General features: G+C 40.5%; 2 protein-coding genes across 2 annotated transcripts in view; one reads left to right on the top strand and one right to left on the bottom strand.

The window, feature by feature from the left end:
• Positions 1–228: 228 nt before the first annotated feature.
• LOC145778756 (uncharacterized) lies at positions 229–2,948 on the top strand. The gene is made up of 3 exons (XM_082590329.1): positions 229–478; positions 1,644–1,802; positions 2,582–2,948. Exons 1-3 carry the CDS (start codon positions 289–291, stop codon positions 2,824–2,826), a joined length of 594 nt encoding a protein of 197 aa, XP_082446455.1. The 5' UTR covers positions 229–288; the 3' UTR covers positions 2,827–2,948.
• Positions 2,949–9,269: 6,321 nt separating this feature from the next.
• Positions 9,270–20,791, bottom strand: part of LOC145779149 (FERM, ARHGEF and pleckstrin domain-containing protein 1-like) — a 44,974-nt gene continuing 33,452 nt past the window's right edge. The window contains exons 11-22 of the mRNA XM_082590726.1: positions 20,235–20,318; positions 18,808–18,953; positions 18,015–18,104; positions 17,490–17,717; positions 16,653–16,839; positions 16,251–16,426; positions 15,429–15,587; positions 14,545–14,734; positions 13,485–13,657; positions 12,978–13,085; positions 12,493–12,644; positions 9,270–11,765 (exon numbers count right to left, since the gene is read on the bottom strand). Of these exons, the coding sequence (XP_082446852.1) occupies positions 11,687–11,765; positions 12,493–12,644; positions 12,978–13,085; positions 13,485–13,657; positions 14,545–14,734; positions 15,429–15,587; positions 16,251–16,426; positions 16,653–16,839; positions 17,490–17,717; positions 18,015–18,104; positions 18,808–18,953; positions 20,235–20,318 (1,772 nt within the window). The 3' untranslated portion in view covers positions 9,270–11,686. The remainder of the gene's footprint in view (positions 11,766–12,492; positions 12,645–12,977; positions 13,086–13,484; positions 13,658–14,544; positions 14,735–15,428; positions 15,588–16,250; positions 16,427–16,652; positions 16,840–17,489; positions 17,718–18,014; positions 18,105–18,807; positions 18,954–20,234; positions 20,319–20,791) is intronic.

Consider the following 20,791-nt stretch of genomic DNA (forward strand, 5'->3'; position numbering starts at 1 on the left):
TCTAAATTCCTGGCTACGCCACTGCTTGTAAGTGTTCCTCAGCAGGTCTTGTCTTCAATCTAATCTTAATGAGCGTTTTCAATTAAAACTAACGTTATCTTTGATACGGGATGCCAGATATTGATCTTATTTTTTGGCATGATAACTCAGTTGTGATAGGTAGCCTAGCCTATTGTTTTCCCATCTCATTTCAAGCTTCAAAGTCAATATTTTGTTCAATTTAGGCAATTTAAGTTTTATAAATTTTAATAATATCTTTGATTTTATTTGCTGTTAAGGCTAAACAAGATGAAAGCTAGCCAATCAGGGCCGCCATTTAAATCATCATTGGTGGTAGCGATTGTGGGAATGATATTAGCTGTTGTAGCCATTGCCACCCCTGAATGGACAAGCGCAAACGGAGTTACAATTGGATTGTGGTCGATCACAGATGAAAATGGAAACATGTTCGGATGGACAGGAACTGGAGAATACGAAGGTAAAATGCAATCGTAAATATTTGATTACTTGTGGGACTTTATACTCGGACTGAGACAGCTTTTTTACAGAACTTAATCTTGACAGTTACACATACTTCTAGTGGCTTCGAACCACTGACGACGGCCCGGTCACTGAAATTGACTGGTGAATTTTCTGATTGTTGTTGTATGTGAATTATTCCATCCACTAGTAGCCTCTGAAGTGAGAGCACTTCTTGAAATGCGTTGCTCAAGCGCACACCCCGAGAGTCGAACCAGCGTTTTTTGATCTTGCAGATCCTTTGTAAAGTGAGGTGCCTAAAGAACTGAGCAATCGGGGTGGAGTGGAACTGGAAGGAAATTTTTCGAGGCTACTAGTTTTTAGAAAGCACGGAACACGAACACGTTCATTTGGAGTGTGACGTCTCTACAGCTTTACGCCTCTGCCTCTACTATGTCACCATCACATGTCTACACCGTGTTGTTGTTTTTGCTGTAGGTTAATAATCTAAAATAACAACAAACCAAATGCAGCTGCTTAACCAAAATACTTAAATGTAGATTCTAACTTCTTCTTTTTTCATCTCAGACAGGATTGTTTAGATTGCAGGGCAGGTAATAGAAAGCCAGGTGAGTGTAGCTTCGTCCAGTGCTGCTGTATAGCCTAAACAGGACATTCAAGAACGACATAGTCAGCAGTTTGTTCCTCCGCACCGCCTTTGCAGGCAGATCCAAGCCGCAGAGCCAATCCTACTTGTGCACATTGGAATTGAATCGACCCAGTGGCGTAGCTAGGGGAGAGCGGGGGGGGGGGGGCGACCGCCCCGGGCGGCACGTATGGGGGCGGCACTTTCAGACTACGATTTTTGATTTTGATTATAATCTGATAAAAAAAAACGCATTTCATTTTCACATGCTTTTTCTTAAAGGGGAGACAAAATCTGAATCCGCCCCGGGCTGCACATTCCGGCACATTCCCTAGCTACGCCACTGAATCGACCGACTCCTGTTAGAATCTTAATGAGCTTGACCCAAGTCGGCCGGTTTTTCATGTACAATAAAATCTGCTTTGAAAACTTGCCTGGCAGGCTTACCTCCTGCAAGGAAATTGTTAACCAGATTGTAGGCTAAATCAAACTATTGGTAACGAATCGTTCAATTACTAAACCAACCATCTCTTCGCAGACTTTTTCTATTCCACCTGGTTCACAGCCACTCGAGCTGTGATGATGATTGGACTTATCGTCGGTGGCTTCGGCATCATCTTCAACATTTATGTGCTGGCAATGAAAAGATCAGCCACCCACCACGGAAGCGTGCTTTTGTGTTATTACTTATTTGCTTGTAAGTAGGCTCCTACTATATCTAACTTACATGCTTATTTTTAGCAGCCTATTTAGCCACAGAGAAAAAGAATTCAGTTTGTTCAAGTTTTTACAAGTAAAATCCATGGAGACCAATAAATTATTACAATAAGAGACCGAATATTTACCAATAAATCTTTGGAGACCAAAAGAAAAAGCGAAATGCAATCATCTCTTCTAGGGCCACAGACAAAATAATGTTGAAAAGGAGCTATATGTTTGGTCCACCTACAGAGTTGGATGGAAAAATTGTTAAATTTTGATTTTGTAATCTACAAGTTTTACTTTTTTCTTCTACGGTCCTTTTATCTATCTTCGCAACACTCAAAGGTTAACCCAGTAGCACCAAACAAAAAAAAATTAAATATTTTGGAAAATTGAAGCCCAACCAAGAGAGAATACTTAGCAGCAGTCTACAAATTGTTGCAAATTTGCAACGTTGGGCTATAAAGAGTCAACTGAAAGTACTTTACCCCCGGACACATTAAAAATAAATATTTACATGTGGCTTAAAATGCTTGGAATTCAAATCAGCAATGGAATTTTGTAAAGATTAAAATCTAAATTCAGAATTCATTTTCAAACTTTCAAATTAATTCTAACTTAGTTTTTTCCTTCTTTGTAACTACACCTTGCTGTATGACATTAAGCTTTTCTGTAAAATATGCTTTACTAAAGATTAAGTGTAAACCTTAAACGTAGGCTAACATAGGCTAAATAATCGTTTTGTAGATTAATTATTGATCTAATTGTTTTTAGTTGCTCTGATTGTGATAACCGCTGCACTGTACAGTACCCTCATTCCCCAAGGGGTTACTGGTACAGGGATAATCACGACAAACAAAGAACTGGTTGTGGAATACATTTACACCGCCGGCTATGGGTATTCCTTGTGGATTTGTTGGATCTCCTCTGGAGTCTTTCTATTGGCTGCTGGGCTCGCTTATGAAGGCAGCAATCAACAAACCAAAGCGCAAAAGATGGCCGACTTTATAATGGCCTAAACTTTGGTTGCACTCAAGCCTACGGTTTTGCTGCACACAAACTTAAAAAGTATTGTTTGTTGTAATTATTCGTAAATGACAAAAATATAATTATTTTGTTTAATAAACCAAGTAAAAACGTTGCCGTCGACTCGGAAACTTGAACAAAAAGCATGGTGGTCACGGAGCAAACTACAAGACAGTTTTTGTTGCCTGCATAAAAGCTGTTAGCATCAGGAACAGACTGAAATTCGGCTCTCTTACAAGAAACCAGTATAGAAAAGATCCGCACTGATTAAACAATCATTTTATGGCGATTTTAGATAGAACTTAGCTTACCGTATATTTCATTTTGTGCAGAACGACTGTTCACTGTTCAGTAGTCTTCCAACTTAAACTCGTTTGAGTTGTGATCTTCTTCTTCTTCGTCGTATGAGCTTTCTTCCGGACTATATGTTTGGACATGAGGCAGTGGCGCCGGCAGGGGGGGGCAGGCGGGGCAGCTGCCCCCCCAATGTTTTGGGCATCATCTTCTTTTTTTTTTTATTAATACATATTAATATTATTTTTTTAATATTTGGATCCCAACCTCAAGTAAGTCAACTCAAGTTGCAAGGGGGGGGGGGGGGGGGGGGGGGGTAGGTAAAAGCTCTCTCTTAAAAGAAAGTATGGAAAGCCTTGATGACTAAATAGAAGCAAAGATATAGACTTTTTAAAGTTTTAACTAACGTCACATTGATGTAGAAAAATAACAACCTATTAAATTTTTGATACCTCCCACTCCCATGACTTCTTCCGCGCGCATTTTAGCATTGGTTGCTTGCAGTGATTCTTTCACTTAAACAAAACGTTTTGTTTCAGCAGTTTTGAGTTGTTCGATTCTTCAGTTGTAAAGGAGACTCAATTTCTCCAATATTTATCATTTATGTTTCTTCTTTAATCTCAGCAGAGTATAAAACTTGTAAAAGTTTTTCATCCATACGACATCATGAATGAAATTACATCTCAAATCGGCGTAATGACGTAACATCATCTAAACATTTTACCGAATAATAAATTAACAAATTCGATCATCAAAAGTGGTTTGGTGGTGGTAAATATTACGTAATGAAAAAAATGTGATAAGGTTGGAAGACATTACGTCATGTATTTTCAATACAAATACAGTATGAAGTTTAAAATTTATTCTTTTGTTCATAGTCGTAATTCACCTTCAAAGCGGTACTACAAAGAACAATTAACGATAAGGGGGGCATCAAGAATATGTCGACATGACTTTTAAGGTTTACGTCAGCTCCGTAGATCAGTAAAATATAAGGTTCTCATTATCGTGATTGTAAGCCGCGGTTTTTCTCTAAAAAACAGATTCCCGGGAAGCTAAACATTTTTTCCAGCCATGGTCGAAAACAAGAGAAATTGAATAATATACCACTGTCTTGCACCAGTGGCGTAGCCAAGGGAGGGGGGTTCGGGGATTTCAACCCTTCAAATTGAATTTACGGATGTTAATACATTGTTTACAAGAAAAGTTTTAGCCTATGATGTAATTTCTCGTCAAACTGTGCAAGGATGCAAGTCATCTGCATCTCCGTAGATCAGTAAAATATAAGGTTCTCATTATCGTGATTGTAAGCCGCGGTTTTTCTCTAAAAAACAGATTCCCGGGAAGCTAAACATTTTTTCCAGCCCTGGTCGAAAACAAGAGAAATTAAATAATATACTACTGTCTTGCACCAGTGGCGTAGCCAAGGGAGGGGTGTTCGGCGGTTTCAACCCTTCAAATTGAATTTACGGATGTTAATACATTGTTTACAAGAAAAGTTTTAGCCTATGATGTAATTTCTCGTCAAACTGTGCAAGGATGCAAGCCATCTGCAACTGCTGAGATCGCTTGTTCGATCTAGATTAACATCTAAACAGCTATTCGTTATACAAAACTTGAATATATCAGAAATAACCTAAAGTAACTTCATTGTCTCAAAGCTTTTTGTTTGACACTCATCAAGATGTATGATCTCTATGACGTTACATTTTCCAACTTTGGGTTGACTTCAGAGCATAAAAGTTAGTGACTTACCGGAATAAGATCGTTTTTTGAATCAACTAAGGAGAAAATTGATAAATAATAAAACTGTAATAATCTCGCAAAAAAAAGCAATCAATCTATGTCTCTAAAACAAAGTTTGCCCAATTTTAAACCAAACTGTATTAAAAGAGCGAGTTTTGCCAATACCAAACATTCAAATATCTCAGTCTGAAATTAGCAACAAGAAAACATAGAGACTTAGCTTTATTTTCAAAAAATGCCGAAGAAAACATGATCTTATCCTTTTGCTATGCCACCGGACAGCACCATTTTACAGAAATATTCATACCCACAATTTTGTTGAAAATGCTCTCAGAATGCACCAAACGGAAAGTAATTTTTCAAAATTTTCTGGGGGAGGCCCCCCAGACCCCCCGCCGCTAAGTGTCGCCTTCGGCGAACACGCCATCGGGCTTCGCCCGCCGGCTGTCCCCTTTCAAAATTTTGGACTATGCTACTGTCTTGCACTGTCAATATTTTGCCCCCCCAATGTTGAAGGTCTGGCGGCGCCACTGACATGAGGTCATCAGCCACTCGACAGTCTCGTCATCCAGGGCCTTCAGTCCCTGCGTTCCATGGGGTGGTTGATGGATTGGGCAGTCATGGACGACATGGTCTACTGTCTGGTCTGTGGCACCACACTCGCATCCCGGTGAGGGAGCCAGGCCCCATCTGCACATGTCTGAACGAAAGCGACCGACGCCGGTTCTTAGGCGGTTACGCCGGACCCACGCAAGTCTTGCGAGGGACATTCCCGGAGGGTGGGAATCGACGTCGGGTAGGAAATCACAGAGTCGGGAGGTGTTGTTTTACCACTCCGTGTTCCATGTGTAGTTCGTCCAGTGTGCCGCACTTATTCCAAGATCTTCAACGTTGTTCAGAAGCTGTCGTGCGGCGGGCGCAAATGGGCATCTTGATTTCAGTTGCTGCTGTTCTCCAGGTAAGCGCTGGAATGTACTGTGGAGGAGGTGGTCGGGGTTCAGTGCACGACGAGCAAGGGAAATCATGGCTCCTTTACGGCGAAGCTCAGCAGGTTGGCTCTTGGCTGCCTGCAAGGATGGGAAGGCATTCCGTTGGAGTAGGACGCAGGCATCCAGTCACAGTGCGTAGTGCGTCGTTGATGGCGGTGTCAATGTGGCGGGTGTGAGAGCTGCGGCACCACACTGGTGCGCAGTACTCGGCGGTAGAATGGACGAGGGCCAAGGTAGCTGTGCGAAGGGTTTTCGCATCAGCTCCCCAGCCAGAACCCGCCAGCCGCCTCAAAAGTGCAACGCGCGCAGATAGTTTTTTGCGCAGTGACTCCAGGTGTCGTCGGTAAGTGAGTGACCTGTCCAGAGTTACGCCGAGGTAGGTGGGTTCGGCGCAGTATGGCAGGCGTTCGTCATCGGTGGTAATGTTGATCTCACGTTTTGCTTCCTTGTTGTTTAGATGGAAGGCCGCCGACACTGTCTTTGCCTTGCTGAGCTGTAGCTTCCATTTCTGGAGATACGTTAATATAGTTGACATGTCCTGGCTTAGGTTCCTCTTCATTGACTGCCAATCTCTGGCTGGATGTAGGAGAGCCAGGTCGTCTGCGTAAGCACACTTCCTGGATATGGTGTCAGGCAGGTCATAGATGTAAGTGTTAAAGAGGAGGGGTGCCAGGACAGAGCCCTGTGGGACGCCGTTCCTGAGTCGACGTAGTCTACTTTGTCGGCCGCTACCGGTGGAAAGGGTAAAGCTGCGGTTTTGCACAAGTTCCATAATTATATGGACCATGTGCCTGTCAGGAAGGAGACGGAGTAGTTTGCAGGTAAGGCGGCTGTGCAGTGTCGTAGGCAGCCGTGAGATCGACAAACACGGCGCCAGCCTTCTTTTTTGCCGAGAAGCTATCCTCGATGTCTTGGGTCATCAGAGTGACCTGGTCTACGGTTGATCTTCCGTGGCGAAAGCCGGCTTGTTCCCGAAGGAGCTGAGGGTCTATTATCGGTTCGACACGGGCGTAGATAAGTCTCTCGAGTATCTTGAAGGGGATACAGAGCAGAGAGATGGGACGGTAGCTCTTCGGATCCCCTGGGGGCTTCTTCGGCTTTGGGACTGCAACCTTGAGTTGTGATGACTTGAGATAACGCTTTAATTTGTTGAAGTATCGTTCCCTGCTGGCCTCCGAAGCGATTGATATTCGTCACATTACTGTATTTTGAATACAAAAAACTGGAAAGAAATTTGCTGTTATTGACTCAAGAACTTTCTTGAAAGTCGTTTGGTGAAAAATTTTAAATTGATAAGTTCAACCACATTTATCAAACAGGTAAACCCTGGAAAGGCTTTTAGGTTTTTCAAACGCGTTAGCTGTAGCATTGACAGGGAGTATGTTTGGACCTGGTATAATTATAAGGGCCTGAAACCTTTTCCGAAGGTCTTGAAAGTTAAAGAAAACGTTGCATTAACTTTTGGCATAGTGCATTTTTTAGCGGTGTCTTTATTTTGGAACCCGGGAATGTCATTGGTAGCATACCGGCCCCAAATTAAAAACCCTGCAGCCTGCACGTTAGGGTTAGGCTACATCGTAGCCGGTCGTTTGGTCGACAGGACATTTGGTCGATAAGACGTTTGGTCGACAGGACATTTGGGTTAGGGTTAAGGTTAGTTAACTAACCCTAAAATGAATCATTCTGCCGACCTAACGTCCTGTCGACCAAATGACCGGGTAGCCTACCGTCCTTCAAATGCGTTGCTAAAGCGCACACCCCAAGAGTCGAATTATACCACCGCTTATTTGTTTACAAAGTTGGGCGCTGAGCCACCGGAACGGACTAATCATGTCATCTGCATTCTTATTCGCCAATTGATATCTAGACTCTTCATCGATAGGGCTATCAAACACCAATCTGTTGCAAAAAAGAAGGCAAACTGTTGATTATTTGATTTTTGACTGTCCATGTACTGCACTACTCGGTGGTTTTATTAGTTTACCAATGCGAAACGGGAAACATATCTAAAAACGGTAGCCACTTTAACAAGTAGAAATTCTGCCAATGAAATTGATTAGAATGAAACCGCCAACCAATCAGAACATGTTATAAGAGGCTACCGTCCAGTTGTGACCTTTCTAGCACTCAGCCAGAGAGTTAATGCTTGTTTTGAACTTTAACAGAAAAAACTGTTTTGAACAGAAAAAAAAAGAGCAATAGCAGTGGTGGGAATCGAACCTGCGTCAATAAAATAACTACTTTCTAGCCCTAACCCAACCAGCTGACAGAAAATCCATCACTTGATTTGCTTTGTATATTCTACTTTTCGCTCTTTTTCACGTCATAGAAAACGTAGCTTATGATTGGTTGGCGGTGCATTCTAGTCAATTGCAGTGGCAGAATTTTTCCTTGTTAAAGTGGCTACCTCTAAAAACTGGCTAAGACAACGAGCTTCAAGTGTGAGAACGCGAAATGAAACTACTATCTAGACTTAAACATACCTCTTTCGCTGCATATTCTCCCAAAACAGGCTGGCTCGGTGCAGGAATCAAGCGTTTGATGCCTTTGGCTAATAGTAGCTTAGAGAAGCCAGACATTCTCAACAAAATCGTGAACATGTCAAAATTTTTCTTGCTGTGTTTCATTTTAAATCAGTTAGGTCCCATTTAAATTCTAGCACCGGTAACCACAATTAAAGTGTCTCAAAATAAAAAATACTTGGCGTATCATTGCTTCTGACCCTTAACAAGAGGAAAAAACCTGATGACAACGGGTAATTGAAGTTAAGTCGATCTTTAAAGTTTTGATGTCTGTCTTACTAGTAGACAAGCTACTAAAGCCAATGCAACCTAGAATTTATTGTTTTGAAACAAACACTGGGCTACTCTAAAACGTTGCAGGAGTTTCTCAAACGGCTGCACTCTTCCATCCGTGATTTAAAGTTGCGATTTACTGGTGGTTGGCACAAAATAAAATGGCGGGTTTCGCTCCAACTGGGTAATTTTCAACACCAACAGCGCAGACAGGTTTTTTTATGACTCGCGCTTGGGATAATCTTAGGAGCCCAAAAAGTTGAAGAAAACACGAATTCTTTGCATTGTATGTTAATACATTTGCATCACAACACCCATTTTATTCTGGAGATAACTAACTTACTGCGTTTTAGAGAAAAACTAGCATGCCTCTTTCTTCCATGATTTACCAGTATTTTCTAGCTTTTTTTAAAAAGTGGAGGCCTATTTCTTTTTATCAGTGTTTTGTTTCTAGGGTTGCGGTGACGTCATTTGTTGACTGTAGGGCCCAAATTCCCTTCTTAACGGCCGTCTGCCACCACATAGGCTACATCTAGTCTGGAACGAAACTTGTCCTAACAATTAACAACGGGAATCCGTGGCTGAACAGCACAAAACAAGACACAGTTCTAGTATTAAAACGTCTTCATTGCTCGTTCAAAAACGCAAGAGCTCTATACATTACCACAAACAATCGATGAAAATGATTAACAAGCAAATTGTCAGTCACAAGTTGATGTAATGTGACATTAAATCAACGTATAACAGATTAGAATTTTTAAACTAAATTTATGATGCAGCGGTTTTATAAAATTGTGCCTCCTTTTCCCAAGGAGATTGTTACTGTTGGCGTTACTATATGCAAAGTTAACATTATTAACGCTGTTAATTTTTATTGATTTGCGGCATATTAAACATGAAATCGATGTCAAATTAGAAAAATTTGTAAGCTAGTTACAAAAACTGTTCAGCAACAAACGTAATTGGTAGCAACTGTGAAAACAAATTGAGAAGTTCGCTCAGCATGACCAAAGTTCAAAGCATAATCAATCATCCTTTGACCAGCAGCTTTTCGGTGGAAGTCCACAAAAGATAAAAATTTATAAAATAACATTTTCAGTTTTGCTCAATTATAAATGTTCATTGAAGGTTCCACATGAAAGGTGTACCAGTCCCACAAGGGCATCGATATAATAACGAATCGAGTGGTCTCATCGTCTCCAATTTGTTATCTTGATCGTCGGTTTAATGAGCTCCTATCACCGAGTCATGCCACTCACAATCCCCCCAATAGTGGGTTCAACATGAAGGGGGTGCTTCTCCGGACACAAGAATGAATCCTAGCTAGCAAAGTTGTCGTTTTTACACATTTCAACGTCGCCCAACGTTGAAACGATGAAAAAATGCAACTTTTGCTGGCTGGTATAAAGTATGGCAATCAATCAACATGATTCAAGGTAGCAAAGTTTATACTCGCCTACTGTATGTACAAATCATTGTAACACTAAATTTCAAACAAGCGTAATCACATGGCCTCTGGCGCGACCACGTCACCGGGACGTAACAATCACGTCACGATGACGTAACCAACAGGCAGTAACCGGTCGGTGGAAATGCATAGCAGTGTGGATACGAAATTGATTGCTGTATCAATGACCAGAGTTTCATAACGTATCCTCGACGTTTTGTGACAAAAACTCACTTTGTCAGAAAGATCCCAGACAGCAAAATCATTCTGCAGACGATGAATCAATGCAAAAATGACGTGTTTTGGTGCCTGGGATGTAGTCCAGCATGCAACGTACAGGACAAAACAACAGTATTCCAAAGACGATAAGTTACAAGGCAACTTTGAAACCGCCAGATATGCAAACACAGAAAACTCTTTTGCACTGCTGTTTAAAAAGTTTAAGTAAGATTTTGTTTCAAGATACAAACAAGGCGTTGCAGGTATGCGTGTTCCTCGACTGAATAGAGATGAAGTACATGAAAGGCAAATGGCACAAGTTTATATCTGTTGACGTTTTATAGACGTAAGAAAACTCGAGGATAAGCCACTCAAGTACGTCGCAATAACACACTAGATTATACTTTAAAAGCATTGATTTGTAGTAGAGTAATATCAATGTTACAATATGCAAATTAGTGAAGAGGGGTCACGATGACCTTGATACAATGGTCACCCAGACAGCAAAATCCGTCATTTTTACATTGATTCAACGTTTGCAGACGTTGTAAAAATGACGGATTTTACTGGCTGGGTAAGATATTTGTTTTTTTTCACAAGACATAAATATTTGAGCAAAAATATAGTTAGAATAAAACCCAGTTATAGCAAAACATAATTATATTCTTTAAATTTGATGCAATTTACATAATTCCTGGGTAGGCTTGGGTTGTCTTAAAATTGTAAAAAAAATTATTTTTTTTTAAAAGCATTTATGGTTGCAATTTTAAAACGTACCGTTCCGATGGGAGAAGATGGTGTTTTGAAAACAAATGAAAATAATTCTTGAGGGAAGAGCTGGACAAAAACTCACAACATTACTCACAAGCAGCACCAAAGAATGAAGGAAAACATTTGATATTGTAATCGTTAGAAGTAAAATCAAGGCAAAAGCTTGAATTTGCGTCACATTTGCGTTAAAGATAAATATATAGAATCTAACTATCCATGTTTCCAAAAAAATGTTTCATTATTATCCGAAATCATAAAAAATAAACGGGGCTGATAAGTTAATTACCGTTTCTTCTGTTTTTAGAAGCTTTTGGTATTGCAGACCGACCAACTGGTCCATATCGTGCTTTTTATGTATTCTACAAAACCGAAGTTAAAATGGAAACCCTGACCAGATACTCTTGGGAATGCAAAATGGAAATAATACATCATGTGACTTCATATCGAAAAAACAGCGGCAGACATGGAAAAGATGTGAACAGGCGAAATGATTACAAATTGACAATTCATAGATTTTCAAACGCAACTTAATCGACTGAAAAGTATAAGTTGACGTCATCAAAGCAAGGCTTGAAACGCGCCATCGATGACGTCACTGATTGCTGTCCATCCTGCTGAAGAGCCGGGTGCGCTGTGACGTCACAGTCGCACTGCTGATAACTTGAAACCACCTACGATGAAAAGTCAAGAGGTTTAACTGAAGATTATTTTCCTACAACTGCATTCCACTTCCACCCAGACAGCAAATCAGTCGTCTGCAGGCGTTAAATTAATGTAAAAACGGTTGATTTTCTGTCTGGACAGTAATCAATGCGCTTGGCCGTTTGTTGGTCAACGTCCACAAACCACCCCTGGATCGACCATCTATCCCCGGTTATGACCCACCAAGCATATACTGTAAACTTTTACTCGCATAGCAGGGAATGGGGTTATGTTACCACTAATCGTAACGGCTATACAGTGGTGAACTGGGCTTCTATTATGAATGTCTAATAGAGAGTCCATACAAATCCAGAGGAACCGTGGTCCCCTTCAGCTCTTTTACAATATTGCTAAAAACTAACATTTGACGCTGAATCTAGCCCAAGCCGGTGATCACGTTGTGGATGTACAATGTTCGTCATATTATTAGGTTTTCTGTAATTATTGTTGGTGGCTCATCGAAAGCACACAAGCAGTCTCTCGACAGAGAAGCTATATGTTTGTGCCCAAGCCGCGCTGACAAACTGCCAGTCATTGGCTGTTCATCTCTTCAAAAACAAATTTTAACCTAAGATAGCACCATGGTTGTATAATGTATAACTTGTGCAGACGGGCAATGATTAGTGTGGGTAGCAAGAATTCAACTGTTGAAGTCAGTGCATGACGCTTAGTGGTTAATTTGATCACGTGACCAACCTGTTGAACGTGTATTGGCTTTCAGCTCTGAAGAAATAGACGTGAGTCTTGAATTGTAGCTTGAAGACGAAATCCTTCTTGATGTCGTCGGACTCAGTGGGAGAGTTGATGGTGTAACCTAGCAACGGGAGACTGGCCAGAGGAGATTCATCCTGGGAGAGAGATACAATCCAGTCAGTCAATAAGCAACCACTCCAGCTCGTAAAATGCGTTCTTTTTACTTTCATTCAACCTTTGCAGACATTTTCACCGTTTTTATGGTTGTCTGCCAGTCCTGGCCAACCACTATAGTGATGATACCGCTCACCAGCTTATCAAGAATCTGAATGGAATTTCCACAAACGAGAATATTCTTACATTTAACCGACATACAAAATTGCTCAACCATAAACTTCAATGATCAAGAAGTAGGCTATTCCGCACCTACAGTCAATCAAATTACAACGCAGCATCTATCTATGACGCGGACGTCATAGCAGCAATACCTGGTTGTTTTTGTAGAAGAATAAGCAGAAATTTGTGAAGACAACCCAGAGCTTCTGCCAGCCGTTGGAGTTCTTGAACTTTCTCAACAGATACCCGCTCAACTGGTTCTGTGTTGAACAGCCAAGATACATGTTGGTTACACGAGAAAGATATGTTCCCAGCCAGCAGATAGTGCTTTTTATATCGGCTTAACGTTTCTGCACGTTGGATCAGTGTAAAAAAAACTAATTTGCTGGCTAGGATTTAAAAAAACTCAAGTCCACCCAGTTGCAACCAATTGAAAATGCTGTTACCATTAATCGCATAGGTGGTCATTCAATGCGGCAAAATTTATAAAAATTTTAAAAGACAAGTGGAACCAAATCTCAAAAAAAAAACATTGTTAAAACTTTGGTCAATATTAACTTTTAATGCTTTTTGCTTTGACAAAAGCGCTGCGTTTTCTGCTGTAGAAACATGTTTGAAAAAACCTAAAGACTTCAACTAGACTAAGTAGTTTTTCTTACTTTTAATGAGACGAGGTGATCGGATGCTGAGACACTTGTGTTTCTATGCCAACAGACATGCATGGTTGCGTTTGACCGCTGCTGGGTGAGTCCCTTGAGCCGTTCCAAAGAGCTCCTCATGGATGCGTCTCCATCTTCCGAGGACTGCTCCATCGAGAGCCTGCTCTGGGAGCCTAAAAAGCAGAATCTTGAATGTACTCTACCTCTTCAGAGGAAGGTATACATAAATGAGTGCGGTAATATTCGTACTGATGAGGCAAAAGGGAAACCGTTACGAAAAGTAATCCTGGCAGTTCCATTCAAGTGCTTCAATAGTACACCAGCAGCAAGAGTTCGAAAATGACTTTTAGCAATCACGTGTTCAATAGAGATCTGCTGAAACCAAACAGAAGTTTTTTTTTTTAACCAATTGGTGTTTCCCACTTGTTTCAACCAGTCCGCCTAAATAACATGGCTTACCAAGAGACGACATTTCAAACTCATCATCTACCATGACAACTGCCCAGACAACAAATCAGTCATTTTTTACCACTAGTCTAAAGACGTTGAATCAATGTAAAAACGGCTGACTTGTTGCCTGGGATGAGCAACCAGTATTTAGAATCTTGACTGTTTGGCAGTAATATTTACTTTTCTGACAGCATTCTTCCACGCTACGAAAGGTACAAGTAATACAAATATAGAAACAACATTGCCTTAGAACTAATAATCTGCAAATACGACGTTTTGAATGATATATAGCAGTGCAAACAGAAACTGTTTTATGATTTGCCACAACACACGAGCTTTCATATTCCACTGCTTATAATTCCCAATAGCTTAAAATTAATTCTAGTCCATTATTGCACTAAAAGAACTGCAAAACAAAGTTTCTACATCCTTCTTTTTTATACAGCACCCAGGCAGCAAATCAGACGTTTTGTACATTGGTTCAATGTAAAAAACGTCTGATTTGCTGTCAGGGTATCAGATAGAGATTGTTGGAAATGCAAAATAACAATGGCAGGAGCTACAAACTTCTTTGTTTTTATAAGAGTTTTTGTTGTACTGTTGTACTAACTTCTTTCTGAGTTCAAAAGAGGGGACTCGTATGGAGAGGCGTCTTTTCCGGCTTTAGCGATGGCAACACTGAAATCTTCGAGCCACTTATCCATCTCCTCATGACTGGCTGCCGCCACGATTACGGTCTTGTTCCCGGAGAGGATGCTGAAGCAGTTGGCCACTGCGCTCTCTCCTTCGTTTATCTCGATCTGGAAAAGAAAGGATTGTAATCCGCGTATGTTCGTTTGCTCTGTTGCTATTAAAAACCAAAACTGCTGCAAGTGTTTCTCTTGATAACACGGGGCCGGGAGAGAATGAGGATTCAAAAGAAGGAAGGAAATATTGAAAAGCTTCTCTATATAGCAAATGTCCCCAACTCTTTAGCTCCCCAACTATGTCACATAACAAATGAAGCATTTTTGAGCCACCACCAAAGCACGCTAATTCAAACAGAACATTATTTCATTGAAATTCAACCAAAAAATGGGCGACTTCTTTCTGTCGAATGGAATCGTCAACGTCTATATCACATACAAATTTAGGCAGCTGCGTTTCACCAACACCAAAGGCTCAAACAAACAAAATCAACCCAAAAACAACGAAGGCGGATGAGTTCTAGTTTCAAGAAGCCAAGACAGCGCAGACAGTAAACCAGTGGTTTTAGCATTAATTCAACGTTCGTAGACGTTGAATCAATGCTAAAAAGAACTGGTTCGGAGGACTCCCCAGTACAACACAAAGTAGAATTATATTAAAACGAAAGATAAAACAAAATGAAAGGCGTTTATAAGTAAGGTCAGGCGATCAATGTTGAAGAAAAAAAGGTCTTCTCTTATCAAAGTTCAAGTGAAAGTTGAAAGTTGAAAATTGTAAATGTTGTCAATAGCCTCCCATGCAACTTACAATCATGCCTTTAAGTGGAAGCTCAGCGTGGACTTTGAACTGGTTCGTGGATGTGACTCCCTTGCTGGTGTAGAGGAGAGTGTCCGAGAAGAGGAAGAAGAGCCTTTGCTGGAATCCCTTACGGGAAAGCTTGTATAGACTTCCTTCTCTTATGAAAGTCTGACAAAATATATTTACTGTAAGTTTAACAGTAAAGTCTTCAAATCATTTCTAAGATCTAAAAAAGGACCATAAGATTTGACATTGTTCTTCCTTCGAATCATACTTGTCAGTTATTGGTTATGAGGCATGGCACCACGTGACAACACGTTCATGCTGATCATAAAAGCGTTTAGAGCAATAAATAGGGTGGAAATGTTATACCGTTTACTTTGAGGTAATGTATCCATTTAAACTTTAACAAACACGGCTAGGTGCTCTAGGCAGGCGTCGAACTGGCGTCCTTTCGAACGTCAGGCAGATACATCATTCAGTTGCCTTTTCCACAGAAACCTTAAATTGTCTTATGAAGAATTGCAAAATACTTCTAATCGATAATACATTGATTCTAATACAATTTTGGTAAAGAGGTGACTTTCTTCAACCATAGACAGATAACACCAAGCAACCACACGGCATTTAACATAATACATTAAACTGAACATAAACTATAAACTACAAACGTTTTCGGCCATACCCAATACACATGTTAGCCTTTCTCAAGTAACGAAAAATAGGGTTCTAAGTTTGACATTGATTCTAAGTCGCAAGTCGTATTATTAACACACTAAAACATACAAGACACTAGTTAGGCTCATGGTGAAGGTGAAAGTATTGTCTAACCCGCGTTGGCTTCAACAAGTGATCGACCCCGATGAGATCACGTCTCAGTTGCGCCATCTTCTGGATGTTGTGAGCACGCTTCAACCGCTCTTGTGTGGCGCCAACGAGCGATGCTGCTTCTCTCAGAGCCGTTTCCAAGTCCGAAGAATTTCGAGAAGCTTGAGAACTCAAAAGATCTGAAAATACATTAAAAGCTTTACAACGTTGAAACAAAATATCCAGCAGTGCGACCAAATCTTGCAATAATTGTTGAAGCGAAAGATTTAATGAGGTCTATGTGATCTTCCTTAGCAATACTCCTTTAATGATCTCAACTGTTCATCAACTTCTGTGCTAGCGATTAGGACAATAGTTACTGAAATTTAACTTTTAACGTTGTTAAAAAGTGAACGATTTTCTTACTATCCAGCACAGTCTTGTAGTGAGCTACTCTCTGCATCGGCTTCAGGAGGAAGGAGTTGAAAGGAAGATAACAGACTTTCTGGAGCTCAAACTCCCGGTACGCTGTCTCGAACTTCGGATCCGATGTACCGAGATCTTCCAAAGCAAGGATAAGTGCTTCTGCGTTCTCCAGTGATTCCAAATATTTCTGTGAAAACCAAGAAAAGGTTGATATTCATAATCTGATCACCAAGTGTTTCTCGGCAGCCGATATAATTGGCAGCGATAGACACATGTTTCACCCATGAGTTTAGGCTCATAAGTATCGCATCACTATAATTAATGTCACAGACTATCGACCGTCACGTTTTGCAGTCAATTAAATTCTTACTTTTGTGGAAAGTAAACAACCAAATCGGAAAGCGCCAAGGATATACATTATGTAGAAAGAAGTGTTATTCCTGGCAGACAGCACGCTGACTGTCGGGAAAAACGCTCCTTTCTACATAATCACCAAGATTAATAAATATAATAATTTTAATCAACAAAATGTTGTTGAACTTTGGAAGCAAGGAAACCACAACATTATTATTTCAATTATTTTCAATCAAAGTGATCGGAAAATACTAAGGAGCATTTTCGAGTGTTGTGGAACTTCTAATACGCATTCAACTGGTGCTAGTGTACACTAGAATTGTTTTTATTCCTTATGAAAACTTGCCTTGCTTCAGTTTGTTCACTGTAGAAATGCATGCAAAAAACTAATGACTTATTAAGGGATCGAACCGGACCCATCTTCGGATGCGAAACCACTGAGATGAAGATTGGGCGGATGAAAATTGAATGATCACGACCCACCTTGAGCGTCATCATGTGTTGCAGCATCAAGTCATCTATTTTGTGATCTCCACCTAACTCTGGAGATCCGGACTTCCCTTCAAAAGATGCCAAACGCTCTTCCAGCTCTTCAAGGAACTGCTTGTGGATGGATAAAAGAGAGCCGGTTCCTCCAAAGAGTTGGTTGGCGACGTTTTCCGGGATGAGAGGGTAATCCATACTCTCATTGTTTACAGCTGTTTTGAACCACTACAAAGTAAGATGTCTACATCAGCATGATGTCAATTGATCATCACTCAACCCAAAAAAACAAACAGATTGTTTTCAGCACCAAATCCTTCAGACATTTCAGTTTTCAGCACAGACATTGGGAAAGAGTCAAATATAAATCAGAGTACAGAAAAAAAAAATCTGATAAACTTGGGATTCGTGGTAACGAAGAAAAAAGTAGCAGAAGCAAAACACTGGCAGCCCTGGTATACGAGTACACAAAATACAGTATAACCAAAAAAGTGTAAATTGCGCAGTTTAATTTTATCGTTTTACTGTGTTGATGACTTCCAGATCTTTAACGTGCGTCCTTTCTGTGGTGAGGATCTCTTTGGCGATGTAGAAAGCTTGAGCAGCAGGATATTTCTGTAAAGGAGGAGGACATGTTGTTAAATTTGACGTTATGAATCGTTGCTTCAACTCAAAAAGATGGTCAAAAATAAACATAAATGCAAACTACATCATGTTGCTTACAACACTTTAACAACAAGCTAAACAGGGCGTGTTGCCGTTGTACCAAGGCTATTGATGGGAAGGCAAGGAAACCAGGATTTGTGTTAAACTCTTCAAGGATGTTGTAAAGTGACTTGTCAAGACAAAGCAGCGTGTACTCAATCGGTGTCAAACCAACGTCCTTTGGAACGTCGTACCAGCGCTCTTACCACTCGGCCACGCCGCCAAACCTTCGTAGTGTCAAGCTCGGTGACTGCGTAGGGGCGGCGCTTGAAGGCTTCCACAAGAGCGCAAAACTATCCGGAGAAATATACTGAGTTTCGCTTTATGTTTTAGCAGCATGATGGTTGTGCATTTCACAAATGTAGATACAAACAATCTGTTTTAGCCTGATGCCGCGAGTTCGCTGTGGAAGTAGCGGTTTGTCACTACCTTTCGAAACACAGTTCCGTACTCATGTAAAATGACGAGTGATCGCTACTACCACAGCGAACCCGCAGCATCAGGCTAAATCAGGTCGTTTGTGTCTAGTGTCTACCCTTGTGGAAGATCAGGAGAAAGATCTTACTTGCTCGAAAAACAAAGTTCTTGTCAATCAAAACACAAACAACTTTACCGCTTCGTTGATGGATGACGTCGATTTGAGACCACGAGTCGACAACAATCCGGTAGTGTTTGAAATCGAAGGTGAAAATTGGGAAGAGTCAGAAAGAGCAGATACTTCTCCTAAATTTTTCGTTGAAGATTCTACAACTGTTCCTCCTAGACAAAAACAAACAAACTTCAAGCTCACTGTCCAAAGCAGTGATTGAAAAATGAAGTGTATGATGCGTAAAGCTTCCACAATTATACACAGTAATTAAGCGTAATAAACGTAGCAATATATTTACCACACTCAAGGAGTGAAAAGAGCGATCTAGTCAGCAAGCGTACACTAGAAAAACGCGAGCAATTACACGTAACCAAGATTGGAAATTGGCATACAGTCAAACCGAGTAAACTCAATGATAAAGTGAGGCAGTTGAATAAACAAATCTTAAAATTAGCAAGAACAATCAGCAAGGCGGTTGGGGTGTCAAATGAGTGCTGGAGAACGCGTGAAATTGCCAACGCAGAAAAATAAAAAAAATTACATCCACGAAAGAGTTGGTATCCACACGAATGAATTCCGTGAGCAAGGTGTTAAACTGAAAGGGTTGATCAAAGAAAGTTAGAGATTTGCCAACGGTGACGTCCGCAAAAGACACAACACAGATGTCGAGAGTTTTACGTAACCTGACTAACCCTGACTTCTTGTATGCAGAGAAGGCCCGGCAAGAATATCATTGTGAACGAAAAGAAAAAGTATGTTACCCATCGACAGAAGTAAAACGGCATTGCGAGACAGACTACCACCAAGATCACGCAAATAAGAGTTCACTGACCCAAGGTTAACTTAAGTCAGTAATTTGAAGCCACATGCTCATAAACCGTGACTACTACAGTCTACAAACAAGAACAACCATTATTTAGATTTCAAAAGAATTAGAACCTTATCAAAAGTCAAACCAAAGCCGAAGGGCTGCCGTTTCTTGCTTTACAGCCAGAAATATCAAATTTGAATGCCAATCAAACATCACCACACAATTGAAGCAGGTTAAATAAATTAGTGAAGTCCTCCACTGCATTCAAGGCTCCTGTTTCAGTGCGATTTTCAGCTTTTCGAATGGTGGAAAAATAGTACAAGACTATTTTTCTCAAGGATACATTTACTGGAGAGTAGGAGCATTTCAACGCTTAACTGGTGAAACAAAGGAACTCTTGGTGCATGGACTGTCATTTGTAAAACGATGTCTGCATGCCAGACGGCAAAACCCATCGTTTTTACATTGATTCAACGTTTACAGAATGTAAGTATGACGGATTTTGCTGTCAGGCATGCTGAAGAGAATTCTCCCACGTTCTTCAACGCTTTGCACAGAAGATCACTGATGCAGGATAATGATTTTCATGAGGCTATTAATGCTAATAAGCAATTATGTGATAACAACCTTTTGATCTTACCATGAAGATGCACGGGAGAAGAGCCGTCGTCACCCGTCTTTAAGCCATCTGTATCCTCCACTCCTTTTTCATCAGGAGGCGTATCTAATAAATTTTGTTATAGGATGAATGTAAAAAAATCAGTTTGGCAAGAAAAATTAAAGTTAAATTAAAGGTGCACTGCAACGAAAATATATAGCTTTTGTATTCATAGATCTTTATGAGAAAAAGCGATTTGTAACAATAAAATTTTTTTGGAGTTTGTCATTAGCTCAAAAACCTAATAAAAGGGATATTGATTTAAAGGATTCTGATTGGTCAAAATCTTTGATGACGTGTTTGGTTGTGCAGAATTCAGAACCACTAAGTTGAATAGGTTGGTTGGTTGGTTTGACTGGTTTTGAATCTTTATCCTCGGACTGACAAAGCCTTGATTGGTTGTTCCTGGCAGTTTCGCATACTTGTAGAGGCTTACTGAAGACGAAGAATGTGTTAAGGATTTGCTGAAACCAGGCTTTGCATTGCAAACTATTGTATTGGATAAACGGACCTGGTAAGCAAACTTAAAACTGGCGAGG

The sequence above is a fragment of the Aplidium turbinatum genome, chromosome 10, assembly GCF_918807975.1.
Source record: "Aplidium turbinatum chromosome 10, kaAplTurb1.1, whole genome shotgun sequence".
Classification (NCBI taxonomy): domain Eukaryota; kingdom Metazoa; phylum Chordata; class Ascidiacea; order Aplousobranchia; family Polyclinidae; genus Aplidium; species Aplidium turbinatum.